General features: G+C 43.3%; 1 protein-coding gene across 3 annotated transcripts in view; it reads left to right on the top strand.

Moving 5' to 3' along the window:
* The window catches only part of RUNX1 (RUNX family transcription factor 1), a 238,748-nt gene extending 229,108 nt beyond the window's left edge, over nucleotides 1-9,640 (top strand). For all 3 annotated transcript variants that reach the window (XM_045540611.1, XM_045540612.1, XM_045540610.1), the window contains one exon: nucleotides 4,970-9,640. In XM_045540611.1, coding sequence (XP_045396567.1) covers nucleotides 4,970-5,439 — 470 coding nt within the window. In that variant the 3' untranslated portion in view covers nucleotides 5,440-9,640. The remainder of the gene's footprint in view (nucleotides 1-4,969) is intronic.
* The last annotated feature ends 12,554 nt before the right edge of the window (nucleotides 9,641-22,194 follow it).

Genomic DNA, 22,194 nt, shown 5'->3' with positions numbered 1-22,194 from the left:
AAAATTATCTCCAGACATTGTCAGATGTCCCCTGAGGGGCAAAACTGCCCCCAGTTGAGAACTACTGCCTTCCAATATTCTTGGGTGCTTATAGTAAAATAGGAAAACCAACCCAAGTGCTCAGTTTTCACATTATTTTTGAACATTAATGCCAAAAATTCATGGTACCTCCTAGTAAGGGAGTTGAGAGAGTAGAACAGGCATTATGGTATCAGTTCAGCTTGTGGTTTCTAGAAGCCTGTCCCTCAGGAAGAGAGTTTGAATCCAAAGGCCCTTGCCAGCTTTTACTGATTCTTCTTAGCGGCACTGCTCTGCCCACTTGCTGTGGTCTACACCTGAAACAATTACTGTTCTCCTTGGAAATGTCCCTGCAGTAGGTCTGTCCCTTGGAATTTATTACATAAGTCTTTTGACTTGGTCACCACCCAAAATCGGCACCTTGTAGTCCAAGAACTGCAGGGGCCAGCTCCTCCAGCTGACCAGTGTTCAGATTAAGGGTGACTGTTTTAAAAGGTATGAGTAACATGTGTACTCCAAAATCCCATATCACAGTTACACTTCTGAACAGCCTGGACTTCAATCACCTAAGGAGTAAGGAAGGACGTTTTATGGCATGGGAGTGTGAAGTAGATAAAAACCATGTCCCATTTCAGCACCCAAGAATGATCCTCTGCTGTCTCAGAGGGAGGACCAGAGAATTCCAGATAAGTTCTCACCAGTGGCAGAGAACAGCATGGGAGACTGCTCTTCAACTTGGCAGAACTCCCTTTGAGAAATCAAGCCTGGAGCACAGGCCTGAAAAGTGTTGTCATAAACCCGGGGGCAGGAGGGGGTTGGGATACATGAAAGGAAAGTGGCTGCCTGGCCGACAGCTTTGAGAACCTGACACTGCTCTGTGGCTGCTTTACCTTTTAATCCCGCCTGCCAACAGCTCTGTGTGCTGCCCCTTTCCCCGCCCCCAGCCCCACCTGGGCTTCCTTCTGCACTGGGGACTTGGACTCCGTGTCTCTCTCTCTATCCTTTGCAGACAGACTCCACACCTTGTCTGAAAAGAGTTGTCATCTAGAGGTTTACTTTTCTTTTTTTTTTTTTTCTATTTTAAAAAAATTAATGTTTAGCTGCCAACCTGGGCGACAGACAGCATGCATTAATCTGAGTCATGCAAAAGATCCTTTTAAGGCAGCCATTATCTGCTCAGGTTGTTTAATCCTTTGGGGGCAGTGGGAGGGGCCCTGGAGTGGGGCTACTTTCATTTGTGTCAAGCTGCAAAGTGAAGACTTGAGCTGTCAGAGCAAATATTTAGCCCCATCAGTGGGGAAACATTTCCAACCAAAATACCTGAGCCTCCTAATCCCCAGATTTCCTACTCTTGAAAAACTCCCTGTGAATATCAAGGGTCCCCATCTCTGCCCACTCTGCTACTGAATAAGGGGGCACCAGGCCGGCCAAAAGGATAGGTAAACTCTGGCCAGATGGGTGATTGTCCATGACTGATGGGTCTTAATAAGGGATGTCAGACAAGACATAAAAATGAAAACCAATATTTGAATAGATCATTTGAATCTGAGCATATCTAAAGGGCCTAAATTGTTTTATCAAAACGTGTACAAAAAAAGATAATTTGACCAAATGGATGATCTTTTTTAGTATGGTGTTGTTCATGTGTAAAGAGAATAATCACAGGCAATATTTCAGATCTTTCAAATGTTCTGTCCACAAGTGAAAGAACTATTTTCCCCCGACAGCTAAGACCATAACATCATTCCAGTACTTACACCCATGACAAATCATGGACTCACTCCGGATTCCAGTAACTTGGTACCATCACCACATTACCATGTAGTAGTTGGAACAGACTGGCAGAGCATGTCCAGACACTGCTGTGAAACAGGGTGACCTTTCATTCATTTTCCAGTGGATTCACCTTTTTGTCTCAGGGCAAATGAAGCAAGAGGAATAATGGGCAGAGTCATTTATTTGTGTCCAGAGGATTGCATCAGATGACAACAAATTGATTGTATCTACCTAATGCTTTTCCTCCTACTTCGGCTTCTCCCTAGACCATATAAATCTAACTGGAAAAATGGAGTAAAGCTTCCTGTTAACTCTCAAATATGTCACAGCTCTCCATGTAAGCAAAAACAAGTGACACAGTGCTTGCTCACAGATGGCTCCAGCGAGCGGGCAGGGATGAACCCTGTGGAATGAGGTGTGGCCTGGCTTGAGAGCGAGCTAGAGAGTGGCCAGGGAAGGGCAGCCCCAGAACCACTGTCAGTTTACAACTTTTTCCCTGCCCACATGTCTGACTCGCTTTGAAAAGATTAACAGGAATGTTTGTTTGAAAGTCAGACTCCTGGTTTCCTCATTAGTGGAGGGATTTGCTACAGACTTCGGCTGTTTCTATAAACTTTAATTACCTCTCTGATGAGGAGTATATCCCCTCATCACATTCACCCCAAATGTACAGAGGAGTTCATTTTTACAAAATGTGCCAGAGCAATAAAAGACCTTTAGAGGGAGGGAGGGGCAAGGGGGGGAGAAGGGGGCAAAGAGAAAGAGAATGAAAGGGGGTGGGGAGAGAGAGAGAGAGAAAACACCACACTAGCAGCTCTCCCTGCTGGAATAATAGGCCTGAAATATGAGGAAGTTGATCAACTGCTGATGCCTTCCAAAAACAGATTAATCCACCCTGGTAGCTTTCCTTTCACAGCAAGCTTTTGGATCCGTCAAGTTTCTCTTTCAGCCAGAACTCAAAAGGACACAGGCCACATGCCATCTGAGCTTAAGAGTTATTTTGTATGTTGATTTGAGAACTTCAAATTTTAAAACATTTAATTCATGTTTCCGCTGTTTGTTGCTATCTTTGGATTTGCTGATGTAAAGATTATAGTCCTAGCCTGGTCATTTAATGAATAATTCTGAGGAACTAAAACTACCCCAGGACACCATCCTACATCCACAGTGGTGGTTTTCAGACAGGGGTGACTTTCCTCCCCTCACCCCAACCCTCAGAATATTTGGCAATGTCTGGAGACATTTTTTTTTTTTTTTTGGTTGTCACAATGGGGTAAGGGGGATGCTACTGGCATCTAGTGGGTGAAGGCCAGCGGTGCTGCCAAACATCCTACAATGCACCACACAGTCCCCCTACCGCCTCAACAAATAATTACCTGGCCCAAAATGTCAATAGTGCTACTGTTGTGAAACTCTGATCTACAGAACACAGGGTACCTTTCCTGGCACCCAAACTCTCTAATAGTTCCCAAGGGCAGCCTGTAGGTAAGAAAAATACAGAAGGAGGCGGTGAACCACAGGATAGCCAAAGCCAGTTTGTGAAACTGTGAATGCACAATCCTAACAAAATGATGCACGATCATAACAAAATGAAGGCAAAGCTTTGTCACTCCTGGTAAAATTTCAACATGTGCAAAAAATAGAGTAGATAAATCAAGGCCCTACATCCATTTGTGTTAACAAACCATGAAGCACATATTAGAGAATACCAGCAGAAACTGAGTCTGTATGGTTTCTAAAAATCTGTGACTAAGGTGATGGCAGATATGGGGAGAGAGAAGAGTAGTAGTGATATTCACTGAAATTCACTCAACAGTCACTGCTATGCCATTCATTAGGTTAAGTAATAGGAAATTACCAACATTTTTAACTACTGTTCAAGCCTACAAAAATGGCAATTTTCTATGATTCAACCTAAATATTACGTACAAAACATTTTATTAAAATACAATATATCATATTATATATATGAATAGCAACATTAGTAATTATATAATGTTGATAAATTATCATGTTACTATCACAGATTATATTATTATTAGTATAGTGTTAATACGTTGATTAAATAGAGGGTCAACAAACTTTTTTCTATAAAGGGCCAGAGAATAAATACTTTAGGTTTTATGGGCCCTGTGGTCTCTGTCATGACGACTCAACTTTACAGTGGTAGCACAAAAGCAGCCACAGACAATACATAAAATAATGAGTCTATGTTTCTATGTATAGACACTAAAATTTGAACTCCCTATAATTTTCACATCAGAAAATATTCTTTGGATTTTTTTTCAACCATTTAAAAAATTAAAACTCATTCTTAACTCCTGGGACATTAAAAAAAAAAATGGTGGCAGCCAGGTTTGGTTGGCAAGCTTCGGTTTGCTAACTCTGGGATTATATCAATATTTGATTTGTCGTATACATATTATAGTATAACTATGCATATATGTATACCATACATACTATACAATATCATTTTATACATTGTATGTCATATTACATTACCTAGTATCTTATATTACTGTACTGTATCATGCCTTCCTCCTGGGCAGCAGTGTTCTGGGTAGTCCCCCATCTTTTCCGGCAATAGTATTCTGGGTAGACCCCGGTCTTCCAGGGCAGCAGCATTCTGGGTAGTCCCCCACATTCTAAGGAGGTAGCATTCTTGGTAGTATGCCCACATATTCGTGGGTGGGAGCATTCTGGGTAGCCCCCATGTTCTTGGACAGCAGCATTCTAGGTAGCCCCCATCTCCCGGGGCGGGGGCATTCTGGGTAGCCCCCATGTTCTTGGACAGCAGCATTCTGGGTAGCCCCCCTCTCCCGGGGTGGGGGCATTCTGGGTAGCCCCCATGTTCTTGGACAGCAGCATTCTGGGTAGCCCCCCTCTCCCGGGGCGGGGGCATTCTGGGTAGCCCCCATGTTCTTGGACAGCAGCATTCTGGGTAGCCCCCCTCTCCCGGGGTGGGGGCATTCTGGGTAGCCCCCATGTTCTTGGACAGCAGCATTCTGGGTAGCCCCCCTCTCCCGGGGCGGGGGCATTCTGGGTAGCCCCCATGTTCTTGGACAGCAGCATTCTGGGTAGCCCCCCTCTCCCGGGGCGGGGGCATTCTGGGGTGGAAGCACCGCACTTCCCCGACTCCCTACTGACGGGCTTATTTTTCTCGCCCACCCCGCAGCGGCGCCCGACTTGACGGCCTTCGGCGACCCGCGCCAGTTCCCCACGCTGCCCTCCATCTCAGACCCTCGCATGCACTACCCCGGCGCCTTCACCTACTCCCCGACGCCCGTCACCTCGGGCATCGGCATCGGCATGTCGGCCATGAGTTCGGCCACGCGCTACCACACGTACCTGCCGCCGCCCTACCCCGGCTCGTCGCAGGCGCAGGGCGGCCCCTTCCAGACCAGCTCGCCCTACCTGTACTACGGCGCCTCGGCCGGCTCCTACCAGTTCTCCATGGTGGGCGGCGAGCGCTCGCCCCCGCGCATCCTGCCGCCCTGCACCAACGCCTCCACGGGCTCGGCGCTGCTCAACCCCAGCCTCCCGAACCAGAGCGACGTGGTGGAGGCCGAGGGCAGCCACAGCAACTCCCCCACCAACATGGCGCCCGCCGCGCGCCTCGAGGAGGCCGTGTGGCGGCCCTACTGAGGGGCAGCGGCGTCCTCGTGCCGCCGGCCCTGCCGCCTGACGCTGTGGAAGAGCCTCCTTCGCCCGTCGGTCAGAGAAGCCCCCCCGGGCCGAGGGCCGAGCGCACCTGCCGTCCGCCCCGATCTCGCTCCCGGCCGGGCCTCCAAAGCCCGCGCAGTTCGCTATCGCTGTTGGCCCGTCGCAGAGTTTTCAAACCTGACACAACTTGAGGGTGTCCGCTAGACCACCACCACGTGGACACGTTGTAAAGCAAACAGGAAGATTCCCAGAGGGAAACTGTGAATGCTTCTGATTTAGCAATGCTGTGAATAAAAGAAAGATTTTATACCCTTGACTTCACTTTTTAACCAAGTTGTTTATTCCAAAGAGTGTGGAATTTGAGTTGGGGGGGATGCAGCTCATCCTGTTTGGCATCTAATTCTTATTTTTAATTTTCTTTTCCACACCTTATAAATTGCAAAATGCATATTTGCATTTGGGTGGTTTTTATTTTTATATATCTATAAAAATTTGAGCTTGCTTCTTTCTTGCTTTGACAATTGAAAGAAATATGATTCCCTTTTCTGTAAGTTTTATTTAACTTTTCTTTTGGACTTTTGTGTAGTTGTTTTTTTGAGAAACACCTACAGCTTTGGGTCATTTTTAACTACTGTATTCCCACAAGGAATCCCTAGATATTTATGTATCTTGATGTTCAGACATTTACTTATGTGTTGATACTTTTTTAATTATTTAAATGTACTTATATTAAGGAGAAAAATATCAAGTACTACATTTTGTTTTGTTTTTTGATAGTAGACAAAGTTAAATGTATCACATTGAAGAAGGCTGGAAAAAAAGGATGGTTAATGTGATCACTTGGTTATCTAGAAGTATTGTTTACATTAAACTCCCTTTCATGTTAAACAAGTTGGTAGCTAATGCAGCAATGTCTTTAACAGGATTTTTTTAGTCATTGAGGGTCACTCCAAGGATCAAAAGTATGGAATTTTCTGCCAGGCTCAACAAAGAGTCTCATATCTGGCTCCCTCCCTTCAAACAGAGAAGGTCAAATCTGGTCCCAGAGGGTTCAGGCAGGTGCCAATGATTACACCTTTGGAGAGGATTTAATTTCTGCCTAGGGAATTGCTCACTCCATGGCCTTCTGATAAATTCACATACGCTTTATAACAGAACACATCCTAAGTAAACTGTGTGGAAGGGTATCATTTACATAGGAACCAAATGAATGAATTTAGGGGCCCACCAGAAGCAGGCCTGATGGGGCCAGTGCTCTCCGTATGCCTCAGTGGAGTTACTTGGGAGAACATCATCCCACCTGTGCAGGACCCAAATCCCATGCTGCTCACTCACCACCATCTTTGTGTTGCTTTCACCAGGCTGAGACCCTACCCTGTGGGGTGTGTGCACTTTCACCTGTGCACCAGCATGACAGGAAAGATCCATGTCACTGCTGTCCATGGCTACAATTCAAAGGTATCCAGTGTCACTGTAAATTTTATGGCACTATTTTTATTGGAGGATTTGGTCAGAATGCAGTTGTTGTACAACTCATAAATACTAACTGCTGATTTTGACATATGTGTGCTCAAAATGATCTGGTTGTTATTTAATGTACCTCTTAAAATTAGTTGAAACGATTTCAGGTCAACTCTGAAGAGTATTTGAAAGCAGGACTTCAGAACAGTGTTTGATTTTTATTTTATAAATTTAAGCATTCAAATTAGACAAATCTTTGGCTGCAGGCAGCAAAACAGCTGGACTTATTTAAAACAACTTGTTTTTTAGTTTTCTTATATATATATTGATTATTTGTTTTACACAGATGCAGTAGCACTTTGGTAAGAGTTAAAGAATAAAGCAGCTTGTGTTGTCAGGTCGTTCTTATATAGGGAAGAGCTATAGTAGATCTTGGAGAAACTCAGAATATATTCATTTTGATTTGAGACATAGCTCCCTCCACAGTTCAGTTTCATATGTTATTCCATATTACATTTTTGCAGCTAAATTACCATCAAATGTCAGAAAATTTAAAAATTTAATTTCTGAAAAGGACCATTAGCCCATTTCCCCCAAAATGAACCTAAATGTTCTTTTCAGCACACGTTGCCATATCTGACCTGAGAAAATGCTGGGGGAAAATGAAGGAAAACACTTACGGTTTTCAATTCAATTCTGGTACCAGAAGATATTCCAACTCAAAACCAGCCTAATGCCCCACGAGGGGAATCAGATAATCTCTCACATTGAACCTTCACTCTTAAAGCTATGTATGGAGAGGGCTGGTCACTTTATTGTGGACTCACTGGTTTGGTCATTCAGAGCTTCACAGACTCTTACCAGCATATATAGTATTTAATTTTTTCAGAAAAAAAATCAGACCTTAGTTATTTTGGAGATAGGTTTCAACTCTTTTTTTTTTTCCCCCTAAGGGATTGCATTCATTGCCTTCAGATGAATGAAGTTGTCTTTTTATTCATTGCCTTCAGGTAAATTAAGGTATTAGTGAGACCCTTAAAGGCAATCATGTGATAATCGGATGTATCTGGGAGCATTGGTTCAGGAGAAGAAAGATTGAATAAGCTATTTCTACTGCTTATTCATGCCTTTATTTATGATTTCAACATGGACACATATTTCAATCCTTTCTGTTTTTCTGAGTATGTGAAAATACATTTCTCTCTCACTGCCCCCCAGTAGCTCCCTCTTTCTCCCCCTCCCTCCTCCATACCCCACTTTCTTCCTCCTCCATTCTCCCACATTCTCTTAAGGAGATAGCACACACCCCCACCCCAACACCAAATGTCCACAACCCAAGGAGATCCAGTTCTTCTCCCTTTACATAAAGGAACATGGTGAGTCAGCCTTTCTCCTGTTTATGGGTTTCTTCCAGCAGAACAGAGACATTGCCAACCATTTTGGATCTGCTTGCTGTCCAAATGCAGCAACAAAAACCTTCCTGGGCAAATTACAATCAGTGAGTAAATAGCCTTTCTGCTGCCTGGGGTTTCTGCGCAAACAGAAATGCTCTGATTAGAAAGGAAATGAATGGTTTCACTCAAACGTCCTGCAATTTAGGATTGCAGATTTCTATCTTGAAATACCTGTTTCCTTGGGACGTTCTGTCCTGGTGATTTTTATTTTTGGTGGTTTTTATTTCTGGGGGGAATGACATGTTTGGGGGTCTTTTATACATGAAAATTGGTTTGTCAGTAATCTCAGAAAACATTTTCTACATCTGAACAAAATGCCTTTTTGTTTACCCTGGCATATACATTTGTTTTGGGTTTTTTGTTTGTTGGGAATTTTTTCCTCCCTTTTAGCCAGGTCAGTATTGATGAGGCTGATCATTTGGCTGTTTTCTTCCTTCCAAAAGAGTTGCATCAACAAAGTTAATTGTATTTATGTATGTAAATAGATTTTAAGCTTCATTATAAAATATTGTTAATGCCTATAATAACTTTTTTCAATTTTTTGTGTGTGTTTCTAAGGACATTTCCTTATGTTTGCTACATACTGTAGGAAAAAAATGCTTCTTTTTACTTTATTTTAGACTTAAACACAAGCTACTTATTCACTTTTGTAAACAGCTAATAGCATGGTTCCAATTTTTTTTTTAAAGTTCACGTTTTGTTCTAGGGGAAATGAATGTGCAAAAAACACAAAAAAGAATTGTTGGTTATTTGTGTTATTCTGGATGTGTAAAAATCAATGGAAAAAATAAACTTCCAAATTGAAATAACGATACAACACATCTATCAAAAAGCAACAGAAAATGTAGTCATGTTTAAACAGGCCCCCACCTAGTGCCTATTTGTGTGGCAATTAGATCTGGTCACAAAGCATCCTGAAAATTTCTGCGTGGGTTTCATTCTCCCTGGTACTAACGTATCAAACACCTCCCGAAGGGGAACTGTCAAGCTCATGTTTTAAACCAGATAATGTATGAGGGAATATCCCAGAACGCCCCCGTCTCCAAGGTGCTTCCAGGCAGCACGGGAGAGCAGGCACTCCACTGTGCACAGTCCCCTGCGCATGGTCGGGGGAGCAGTCATCATGCCCAGCCTGTGCGGGGCAGCCGGACTGCTGCTGCCCAGGAGCCACCGGAGCCTTACTTTCTTTGTACCACAGTTTCTTCTGTAAATCCAATGTTATAACTAGTGTGAACCGCAAATAAACAGCTTGACAAGTACGTACACAATATCAAATTGGTTTTGTCTTTCTCTGAGCTGGAGGCCTGGGAAGCCAAGTGAAGCCCCCTGCAACATGGAGGTATGAAGATACCTCCAACAAACAGCATCAAGCTGAAGTTGTGTCCTCACCCCCAGGCCTTCCAGCACTCCCAGGCTTCTGAAGGCACAGAGGCCAGAGAAGGCCCAGGCTCCCGGGGGCTGCTGCATTGAATGTGAAGGAGCACTGAAGCATGCTTTAATGCTTGTTTTTAAAAAACTTTTTAAAAAAGAAAAAAAGACACTAACATGAATTACATGGGATTAGCAAACACAAAGTGGAACTGGTATATGTTCACCCTGGGGCCATTCACTCTCATCTGCCTTCATTTCTGTCATTTACAGAAGTCAAGGCTTGGGTAGTGGTTGAGAGTTTTATAAAAGAAATTCTTCCCTCACCACTACTCCTATGCAAAGTGTTATTAGTATTTCATTCTCAAGACTCTGTGTGACCCAAGTCACCTTCCCACCAAGAAACACTGTCTAAAGCTTCTGCCACTTCTGTCACTGCCATTTTACGGGACCTCATGACCCATCTTCAGTGGTCTGCAGGGAGACCACAGAAAATGTCAGGAACCAAAACAAGTGGGGTCAGCAAGGGAGGATCTGACCCAGGAAGTAATGGCCAATGAGCAGAGGTGGGAAGTGGCGGTAGGTCAGGTTCTGCATGGTCATGGCCATGCACGAGAAACAAGAAAACAGAAACTCACCGGGTAGATGATTAATTGCCACTGTCTGTAGCAGTTTTTCAAACCAAGCTTTAATGTCAGCGAGCATATGTACCTTCTGAAGAGGTCAGAGTATTTCAGAGAAGAAATCTAGGCCTGAAGAAGAAAATAACAAACATTTGCACTTTGATGTTCACCTGATCACCTGGCTGAAGTAGTATTTATCATATTTCTCCTCTGTGGAGTTTTCCTCTTACTTCTCCCCTTTTTGTACTGTCCTCTTTGGAAGGAAGTCACTATGCACAGCCCACACTTAAGAAATGGGGAGTTCTGCTCTCCCTCCCTTTAGGAGGCAGGAGTCCTGGGCTGAGAGCAGTAGGAGAGCCCCCACCAGCAGGCATCACACCACGTGGGCTACAGAAACCAGGTGGCCAAGGGCTCCCTCTGCTCCAGAGGGGACAGGCAACTCCTCCCCCTGCTACAGTGCACCAGTACCTGGCCTCCATCTCTCCTACCAAGAGGATCCAAAAGTTCAGAAGGTTCAGGGTTGCAGAAGCAGCTCATGTTGCCCAGCACTTTGGGCCCAGAAGCTCTCTTTGTACCAGGCCAAGCTTTCTTTCTCATCCCAGATGATATGGATAAAGTCTTCACCAAAGTATCTGAATGTAGCTCAAGATTCCAAGAAATCACCACCATTCTTTTTCTTTTAGGTTGGGGATAGGTAGCTGAGCTTTACCTCATGACCTCACAGAATTCCCCACATCTTTGTTCAAAATGAGCCCAGCCTGTATTCATGACCACACTTACCTTGGCTCTCAGAATCCTAGATCCCAGAATCTTAAGGGAACTCAGAAGTGAATAAATGCAACCCTCCCTCAGATGTATAAATACCTCTACCACCTCTTGAGGGTTCTTGGCGGACAGCTTTGCCTCCTTCCTGACTGATACGATAGAACTAAGTTCCCATGTTAATTTTTTTTTCCAGAGAGAAAGGAGATGTCACAGAATGTGTTTACTGCCCCAGCAGGAGGAGTGTTAGTTGTGTGCCAAATTTTAATATTGGTAATTAAATTTTGCATACCTCAAAATTCTCCCTCCAGTTTCAATTTCATTGATGCTGTTGTGAGGATTAATTAATGTTTTGTAAGTGTTTTGAAGATGAAAACTCTTACATGCATACAAAGTATGATTATTTGTTATTACAAATAATTGCATGCAGCCACTTCTTTGCCTCTCACCTCAGTGATTCTGTGAGGGTGTCTGCAGTCTGTAGTCAATTAAAAGCAGCAGTCTCTCTCTTACAAAATGGCTGCCTTTCATCAAAAGCTTATTCTTGTAGTCATTCATTTATTGATTCATTTATTCATCCAACACTTGTGGAGTGAGGGACACTGAGGAACTGAGGTGCTCACAGTCCATGAGCCAGGCAGGCAGACAAGGCTGACTTCATGGCCATGCTCTCATGAGGCCCCCACACTCAGTTTATTATTCTGCTGTCTCCATCGTGACATTCTTCATAACTTCTTTAACAAGGGGCCCCACACTTTCATTTTGCACAAGGCCCACAAATTATGTAGACAGTCTTAAGAGGTAGGTAAACAGACCACCAAAGTATAGCATGTGGGGTCATCACATAGGTGTAAAAACTCCAGAAAGGTGTTAATGAAACTCCACCTAAAAAGTTGGGGAAGACGATAATGAATAGGTGACATTTGCTTTCAAAAGACAGAGAGGAGTGGTCATGCAGAGAAAGGAGAAGTGCAGTCCAGATGGAAGGAGGGCATGAACTGGTAACACATATTTTTTCCTAGAAATCATGGTAAGATGACCAGGTTGACATTGAGGTTGAAGCTCTTTGCATATGCACTTGGGGAGAAATGTATGAAAATATTAGGAAATGCAAATTAAGAAACACTGCACCTAATCAAGCTGAGAATAATTTTATCTGGTGAGTAACAAAGGGATAGTTCTCAGAGCTATTTCTGTCTCCAGTGTTATGTGTACACACTTATATATGCCCACAACACACACATGTGCACACACACATCACACTGTTAGGTCAGCTGCGTACAGCACCAGCCTGGTAAAGACAAGGTCATCTGAGCCATTGAATGCAGTGGATTAAAATATCGTGGGGCTGAAATTCTGAGTTCAAATTCCTGTGAAAGCCTACTAGCTTTGCTCTAAGTCATGGTCCCATATTGCTTCCCAGCCCCAGGCTGCTGTCTCTCAACTGCAATGTAAAACAGTACTAGAAGTGCCTGCAACCCAGACAGTAGACATTTGGAAATATTCCTGCATACGATCATCACTGTGTCAAAGGGAGAGGGGGGATGAAGTTACTGTTACAGGTTGAATTGTGCCCTCCCAAAATTCATATGTTGAAGTTCTGACCCCCAGGTCCTCAGAATATGACCTAATTTGGAAATAAGGTTGTTGCAGATATAATTAGTTAAGATGAGATCATAATATAGTAGGGTGGACTGTTATCCTTATTAAAAACAAAATTTGAACACAAAAGCATGCACACAGGGAGAATGCCACGTGAAGATAAAGACAGAGATTGGAGTGATGCTTCTATAAGCCAAGGAATGCCAAAGGTTGCCAGCAAACCTTCAGAAGCTCAGGGAGAGGCCAGGAACAGATTCTCCCTGAGAGCCCTTGGAAGGAACCAACCCTGCCAGCACCTTGAGCTCAGACTTCAGGCCTCCAGAACTGTGAGACAATAAATTCCTGTTATATAAGCTACCCAGTTTTCAGTACCTTGTTAGGGCAGTCTTAGCAAACCAATATGGTCACAGACACGGGAGGGTCCAGATTTTCTCCTAAGAGAGTCTGGACAGTGGCATGGGAGCCCCACCCGATTCCTGCCTCTGGTGCTGACCCACACCTCAGCTCTGCATTATCCCCCTGCATAAAATGGGTACGGCAGGTGCCATAGTTGATGTGAGTGTTCGAGCATCATGTTTGTCACTGATTTTATTTCCCAAAGAAAGGTCCCAGAAAGGGGCGTGATACCAACACTCCCCTCTCAAGCATTCACGGTGGATTATCCGTCTGGTGACTCAGCAGAGTTTAATCCTGTTTGGCTTGCCTTTGTCACCCAGCACTGCTCCCCCGTCAGCCCCTGTGCACTAAGGGAATGCAAGTGAAGTACCTTGTTAGCTAAGCAAAATATAAGTAGTAGTGTAAATTTCCTAAGAGGAAAAAATCAAAAAATACATTGGAAAGAGAAGTGGGAAGTATTCCATAATTGTGCGTAATTTTCCCACTTAGTACAAATATAATCGACCAGCCACTGAATATGTTCCCTCTGAGTTGCCATCATAAGTCTCTGCAATGAAACCTTCTCATCTATGGGGCTCGTAAAGCCTAAGAGAATGAGGCCTGCCTGAGACCAAGTTGTAACTCCACCACAGCTGGACTAATTACAAAATGTCTTTGTGTTTCACGTTCTTAATCTGTAAAATTGGGATAATGGGTTTATTGCAAAGTTCTTTGACCAGTGCCTGTTACATTATAAGTGCTCTAAAAATGTAAGCTATCGTTATTCATTAATTCATGCGACAGCTATCTGTTGAGTGCTTTCTATCTGCCCATTACTGGAAATTCCAAAGTGAGGAAGAGCCAGACCATGCCCTCGAATAACTCACACTCTCCCCAAGTCCTAGCTCCAGAGAAAAGAGCCACATTGCTGGCGGGGAGGACCTAATAAGCACTGTGAGGCTCTGGCCTGTTAGCAGGCTGGAAGATACGAGGTTCAGACATCCACATGAGATATGCCTGTGCCGACTGAGTGCAGCTCCTCTGTCACCAATGGGGCAGTCGCCCACTGCAGGCGGGAGAGCCGGGGCATGCAACAGAAAATGACTACATTCAGTGCTGAGAGTCCCACACCCCAGGCCCAGCTCAGCAAACTTCTATCCTTTTGTCCAGGAAGCATTCGTGGTGTCTGCTCTGTGCCAGGCACCACGCCAGCCATGGGAGACACAGCAATAAACAACACACAGAATCCTTTACCCTCCCATTGTGGACGCAGACCCTAAGCGCAGTAATACGTAATATATTGTATGTCGGATGGTGTAGGCATTTCCTAGGACTTCTATAGCAAAGCGCCATAAATTTAGCGGCTTAAAACAACAGAAATGTGTCGCCTCACAGGCATGGAGACTAGAAATCTAAAATCAAGGTGTCAGCAAAGTTGCTTCCTTCTGAGGGCTCTGATGAGTATTTATTCCTCCTTCCTCTCCTTCTCTGCTGCCGGCAGTCGCTTCAAGGCTCTGTGTTCCCTGCTGCTGTGCTCTAAATGTGCCCCCAAAATTTGTACGTTGAAACTTAATCACCGACATGATGATATTAAGAGGTGGGGCTGTTAGGAGTTGATTAAGTCGTGAGAGTGGAGCCCTCATGAATGGGATGAGTGCCTTATAAAGGGCGGGAGAGAACTAGCTAGGCCTCTTGGAGCCCTTTTGTCCCTTCTGTCACATAAAGACACGGAGGTCCCCCCTCTGGAGGATGTCGCAACAAGGCACCATCTTGAATACGGAGACCAGACCCTCACCAGACACCAACCCTGCCGGTGCCTTGATCTTGGATGTCCCAGCCTCCAGAACTATGAGAAAATAAATTTCTGTTGTGTATAATGATCCAGTCTCAGATATTTTGTTATAGCAGCACAAACCGGCTAAGACACTTGCCTTGACACATCACTTCCATCTCTGCCTCCTTCATTAAGGCATTCTCCCCTGAGTGTCTCTGTGTCCACATTTCTCTGTTCTTACAAGGACAGTCATTGGATTGGGCCCACCCTAATCCAGTATCTTACCTAGGTTATATCTGCAAAGACTCTATTTCCAAATGAGGTCATATTCACAGGTACTAGGAGTTAGGACTTGAGCATATCTTTTAGGGGACACATTCAACCCACAAAAGGTGGGGATATGGCTGTGGAGGGTAGGGGACATGAGGCACACCAGAAATGGGGTGCGAGAATCCAGGGAAGGGCTCCCTGGTGAAGACACTTAAAGGATGTGGGGGACTGATCCATTTTAGGCAAAGGGAACAGCGAGAGTAAAAGCCCCAAGGCAGGAGCTTGCTTGAAGGCCAGTGAGGCTGAAGTGGAAGGAGATGGCATCACAGAAGTAGCCGGGATGAGTCACACAGAGCTACCGTTGTGGGATTTTGGCTTTCCTTCTGAGTTCATGGGTTTTGAGCAGAGGGATGACATGACCTAACCTACTAAGAAGTTGCTAGTCTACAGGGCATCTTAGCACACATTGCAAGGTGCCCTTCGTTCAGGTGGACCCAACACTGGAGCAAAGGGCACCACCCAGTGAGCGGAGTGGGGCTGCGTTTCAGTTCCACTCACCCACCAGGAGCTCCAGGTAGGAGATTATTGAAGTAGAGGAGGTAAGAAGTGGTTGGATTCTGAATCTATTTTGAAAATAGAGCCAATAGGATGCGCTGGTGGATTCAATATTGTGTGTGAGAAAGGAAGGTTTGGGGCCTAAGCAACCAGAAAAATGAAATGGCCATTCCCTGAGATGGAAATTCAGGGAGAAGCAAGTTTGTCTAGGGACCCAAGTCTGATGGTGGGCCAGAAGGAGGGGAGACTGAACTAAGTGCTCTTCAAGATTTCTTTCAGATCCAACTATGGAGAATCCATCTAGGTGGAAACTATGGTAGCTGAAAAACAAATTGTTCCACTCTTTCTGGGAATGCCACTTGAGAGCTGCATATGTGGGTTTAATAGGAAAGCAGTATCCCGTCTTCCAACAAGTACTCAGTGATCTAGACCGAACCCTTTGCAAAGCCAGGGGAACCCTGACCTTTCTTCCCATGTTCTCCTCATCATCCATGTTGATAGGTGAGGAGTTTCCTCTTCCTTCGGCCTCATTCCCTGTGGGCAGGCAGACCCACAGAAGTGGCCTGAGTGTTGGCTTCACCTTCTCCCTGCACCAGCTGGCACCCAAGAATGAAGAAAGGTTTTCACTAAACCTATGTGTGCTTTGACTTTGATCATCACACAAAATGCCCTGCACATTAAAGCTGCAAAAACAATAGGATTTATATAGCTGAAATGCCTGTGCCTTCGTCCCATTAATGAACTTTAGAAAGGCAGAAATTGCTAGCTGCCTACCCCAATATCTGTTTTCCTTAGTAATAGATCCCCTTGGGGATGTGACTGCCTGGATGAAAGACCACGCCTCCCAGCCTCCTTAGAGCTTGGTGTCTCCTGTGACAAATTTCTGGCCAATGTTATCTAATTGAAGGTGGGGTATGGCACCTTCCAGAAAACTTTCTTGAAAGAGAGTTGGTGTGCATACTTTGCCCCTCCTCCTTCATTTCTTCCCCAGCCCTGCTGCCCAGAATGAAGAGGTTACAGCAAGAACACCCCGTCCCAAGGAGGACAGATGGTGTTAGGTGGGGCCTGGTCCAGTGTGTTTGTGGAGCCCTCATCCCAGCCCTGGACTGCCTATGTCTGATTCATATTCATGAAACAGAATTAAACTTCCATCTCTCACACAAACCACTCACATGTGAGGTTCTCCATCACTACAGACAAGCCCAATCCTAACTGATGGACACATAAATGTTTTCTGTGTGTCATCTTTGGCAGAAGCACCAAGCAGGGGGAAAAATGCTTTATTTTCTTTCAGATTCTGATTCCTCCAGTTTCTTTCAGGGTATTCGGGGACTGCAAAGTGATGAGGAAGGGAGAGAGGGTTGGAGGGTCGCTCCAATCTGCCATGAGGTCCCTCCACTTCTAGCTCATCCCCAGCCTGCCCTAAGTTTGTAACAATGCAAAAAATGTCTGGATCAGTTTGTCAGAAACCACTTTGCCTGTGATCCATCTGCCTGATAGTCGGGTTCCCTTAAACTTCCATCCAGCTTCGAAGGTTTCTGCATTCTTTCCTGTGTCCCATCCTCATTTGCCACCTTGCATTTTAACTTTTTAGGATACCTAAGGGCATTTCTGACTTTTTAAAAATCTTTGAGAAGCAGTCATCAAATTTGCAGTCTTTTATGGATGATTTTTCAAAAGCATTTGGGTGTTGTCTTAGTCCATTCAGACTGCTGTAGCAAAATACCATAGACCGAGTGGCTCATAAACAACAGAGATTTATTTCTCACAGTTCTGGAGGCTGGGGAGTCCAAGATCGGGATGACAACATGATCAGAGTCCAGTGAGGACCCTCTGCCAGGTTAGACTGCTGACTTCTCACTGTGTCCTCACATGGTGGTAGGGGTGAAAGAGTTTCCTCAGGCCTCTTCTAGAAGGGCGCTAATCCCCTTCCTGAGGGCTCCACCCTCATGACCTAATCACCTCCCAAAGGTCCCATCTTCTAATACTCACCTGGGGGTTGTAGATTTCAATATGTGAATTTAGAGGGTACACAAACATTCAGAACATAGCAAGTGTTCTTTTATCATTGCGAATAAATGAGAGACTTTTGGCCAGTTTCTCTAAAGATACCTTTCTCAAGTTTTAATCAATATTGGTTTTTTTAAATTTAGTTTTATACAATTATGTTGCTTTGTATTTGATTTCACATTAAGAGCTTCCAAACATATGCAAAACTTTCAAAGAAGTGAATTTTAAGAAAATTGGCCATTAGATCATGACTCTTCAGGCAGGTTTTCTATGAATTGGATCCGGGTGATACAATCACCAGAAGCTATGCTCTATAAACCTAATCAAATGACTTGCAATCTCCCAAGTGTCAGCTTCCACATCTGTAAGGTGCTGATTTAAAACCATCAATTTTATTTAACTATTGTGAATAACAAATATTTACAATAAGTAAAAGGGGAAAAATAAAAAAGGAAGACCATAGAAAATGTTGGAGAGGATGAGGTGGAACCATAATTCTCATACTTTGCAGGCGGAAGTAGAAATCGACATAACCACTTTGGAAAATGACCTGACATTAGTCCTAAAAACTGAATATATATTTACCCTAAGTTCCAGGATTTTCACTACTAGAAAAATAACTTCATAAACTCCCTTCATGTGCACCAGAAGATGTGTGCAAATGCTCGTAGTAGCACTGATTATAATAGCAAAACCTGGAAACGACCCAAATGTCCGCATCAGAAGGATGGATAAGCAAGCTGTGTTACATTCCTACAATGGTATATAGTGCACAGAGATGAAAGGGAGTGGACTGCCATTGCATATAGCAAGATGAATTATGGTGACAAAGATCAGAAGAACACATAGAGTATGATTCCATATATATATAAAGTTCAAAAACAAGCAAAACTACGTAATGTATTTTTTTAGAGAAGCATACACAGATTTTACAAGAAAACTGGGAGAATGCTTAACACAAAATTTAAGGTGGTGACATGTGGTGGCAGAGGGAGGGACACATGAGAGATTCTGTGATACAGTTCTTTTTATTACCGTAGGTGGTGAATGTATGCATATTTATATTGTCTTTATTCACAGAACTTGATTCAAGTAGACTTCTAGTGTGATCAACACTCAATTTCGGATCAATAGAGTTTGATCTTGTCCATAGTCCCCTTAAAATCCCATAAACCAACATGTGGTGTAACCAATACATACCTGTGGTCACCAGGGGACACAGGAAATGGCTGCTGTTGGCACCACAGCTCAGATTTCACATCCCAGTGTCTGTGGTTCTTACATGCACGGTAGAATTTATTTCTTCTCAAGGATTGGATCATTTGGGTGAGAGGAAGAGAAAACATCCACATACTGTTGAAATGGAAAGTATTCATGGGTGTAAAGTCACATAGTTATTCCTTTGAAAGCCTCTTAACAACCACCATCCTCAAGGCCCTTACAGTGTCCCCAAAGTTATTTATGAGCCCTGTCTGGTTGTTCCATCAAACAGAAGAATATAGGCAAGTTGTCCATAGATTAACTCTCCAGATGTGGTTAATGATTTCAGTACCGGAGAAGGGGGGGGAAATGTGTACGTGGGTGGCACCAGGGAGAAGGAGATAGCTGGAGACCCTTCATCAAAGTGAAAGGGGATGGCACCAAACACAAATTTAATTCAGAAACAAAACATTCTTTCTTTTGGTTTCAATTGTCTTTCTTTCTTCACAAATATCTTATGTCTGTGTAATGATTGGTTCAAGCCCCACTTAAAAATCAAGCCCTTACCAAGATTCTAGTTCACTGGTTAACAAGAAGGGAAGAAAGCTTGCTTCATGCTGTAAAAAGTTTGATGTAACTGCCCCCATCCCTGCCTGTTTTCGTCTAAACTGCAAACTCCTACAGCCCTGAGACTCTGTTTGGATTCCCTCCCAATATTTAAATACATAAATATAGGTTTGCCAGTACACTGCCTCTGTTTATGAGCCTTTTAAAGATCAAAGAGTCATTTTCAGCTCTTGGGTTTGTCACTTTAAAACATACTGTACTTTACCATTTAACGGGTGGTTCTTCAGAATGGCCCATTAGGCTCTCCCCATCTCTGTCTCAACACTGAGTCCTACAGTTTGTATAAAGAACGCCTTTAATGGACAATTCAACTCAATTTGAAACACATTAAAATGCTCAGAGCTTCCCTTTAATGGAGCTGAATTTTAAAGGGTGCAGGCCAGAGCCACCATACTGTCATTCCGAAGATGCCATAACTCTGATTCAGAATTGGTTAGTCACATTGACAAAAGAGAACATCACAAAGTCAGGAAAAAAGTAAAAGCTCACAGAACACCACTTCTGTAGGTGCGGCCAGAATGACTCCAAAATTACGCACAGCCTCGGGACAAGGTCGCATTGCTTAACAGCTTAAACCGTGGTCCTTACATGTTTACCTTATGTTTCTCGGACAACACCTCTAAATTCAACATCGGGTTCAAATCTGAACTTTTGGGCAGCTTCCGTATTTCTTACACAGACTGAGATGACTATGGAACAAATGAGAAAGGCTAAAACTGGAAGATAAAGAAATCAAACACCAGAAATTTTTAGTTTAAATTGATGCATTTACTGAGATCAGAAAGCATGATCTATGACTTCACAGACCTGGTTCTCAGAAGCATATCAAGCTTCGCATCCTGGAGTTAGGCAGAGATATGCACGTGGTATGTGAAAAGTAGATTTCAAATGACTCTACCTCCAGCAATGGTGGACTAATGCGTTGCAGATTAACACTCCCACAGAGAACAATTTTAAAATGCTTTGTGCACGCACACGTGTGTGTGTATCTGTGTGTGTGTGTGTTTTTGAAGACATCAAACACACGTAGCATGGCCCATAGACTGAGGAACCAACATCACAGAAAAAAGGGGAAGTGAGAAAGAGGTAAGAAGCAAGCTCGGTCTGATGTGTGGCCCTGACTTTTTCTCCTTAAGACATTTTCTGTTTCTCAACAATGCTGAGAAGCGAAGAACTTCTGTTAGTCTTCTAAGGTGCAGAAACAAAAATTGGAGTTCAGTACTCTTTGAAGAAGGGAAGTGCTGGTAGAGGCCCAGCCTTTCCATTTGTGCTCAAAGAGCTCTACGTGGGAGAACAGCCTCACACATACTGAACCCCGGTCTCTAATCACCTCAATATCTGCATGGATAAGTTATTCTAAACACAACTGCCTTCCAAAACACACAGAGCCTCAAATTACCTCAGCAATTTTTTAAACACAATGCTTGGTGTTTAATTAAATATTACTTAGCACACCAGGAGACATGAACAAATAACATAAAACCCATAAAAATCACAGATAAAAGAAACAGTCTCACAGGAGTTATCAGACATAGACTTTAAAATACACACAATTAATAAATCCAGGGAATTAGATGGCCAAATGGAGACTCTCAACAGAGAATTTGAACCTATGGGAAGAAAAAAGTGGACATTCCACAACTGAGAAATACTTGACCTGAAATTAAAAACTTAATGAGAGACAGCTGAAAAGAGGATTTGTGAACTGGAAGATAGGTCAGAAGAAACATGATGGCATATTGAAACATGGTTTTGTTTTGGTTTGGTTTGTAAATGGTAAATGCAGAAACATACCGAAAGGAACATAAGAGATGTAAGGTACATGGTGAAAAGTCTAATATGCATATTATCAAAATTCTAGGAGAGGAAAAACAATACATAGGAACAATATTCAAAAAGATAATGGCCAAGAACTTTCCACAACTAGTGAAAGGCAATAATCCCCACTTTAAGTACTGAAACCAAGCAGGGTAAATAGTCACGTGTTGCTTATGACAGGGATACATTCTGGGGAATGCATTATTAGGCAATTTCTTCATTATGCAAACATCATAGAGAATAGTTACACAAACCTAGATGGTATACGCACTTTTATTTATGCATATATTTCTCATATGGAAAACCAAATGTCCCAGCACCATTACTGGGTATCAGTCATTTCCCCCACTTGATCTGCAATGCCAATGCCAAGTGCCATGCATCAGGTTTCTGTTCATGCTGTTTTATCATAGTATGGGACCCTTAACATCAGCCATAGAGAAGAAAAAAGACACATTACCTTCAAAGGAACAACCGTTAAGACTGACAAATGTCTTCTAAACAGAAAAAGTAGAAGCCAGAAAATAATGGAGTGGCATCTTCAAAGTGCTGAAAGAAAAGAACTGCAAACTTAGAACTCTTTACTCAGTGAGAATATATTTTAATGTTAAGACAGAATAAAGACAGTTTCACACAAACAAAAAAAGAAAATTTGTCACCGATAGTATTGCAACACAGGACAAGTATAAAAAGAGCTCTTTGGGTAGAAAGAAAATGATTTCATAAGGAAGCACAAATGCAGGAAGAACTGTAGAGCAATGGAAATGGTAAATACACGGGTAGGAAACACTACGAATGTCTTGTGAGGTTTAAAAAATATGGAGAGAATTAAAATATG

The sequence above is a fragment of the Lemur catta genome, chromosome 1 (genome assembly GCF_020740605.2).
Source record: "Lemur catta isolate mLemCat1 chromosome 1, mLemCat1.pri, whole genome shotgun sequence".
NCBI classification, from domain to species: Eukaryota; Metazoa; Chordata; class Mammalia; order Primates; family Lemuridae; genus Lemur; species Lemur catta.
This window is presented reverse-complemented; position numbering and strand designations above follow the sequence as displayed.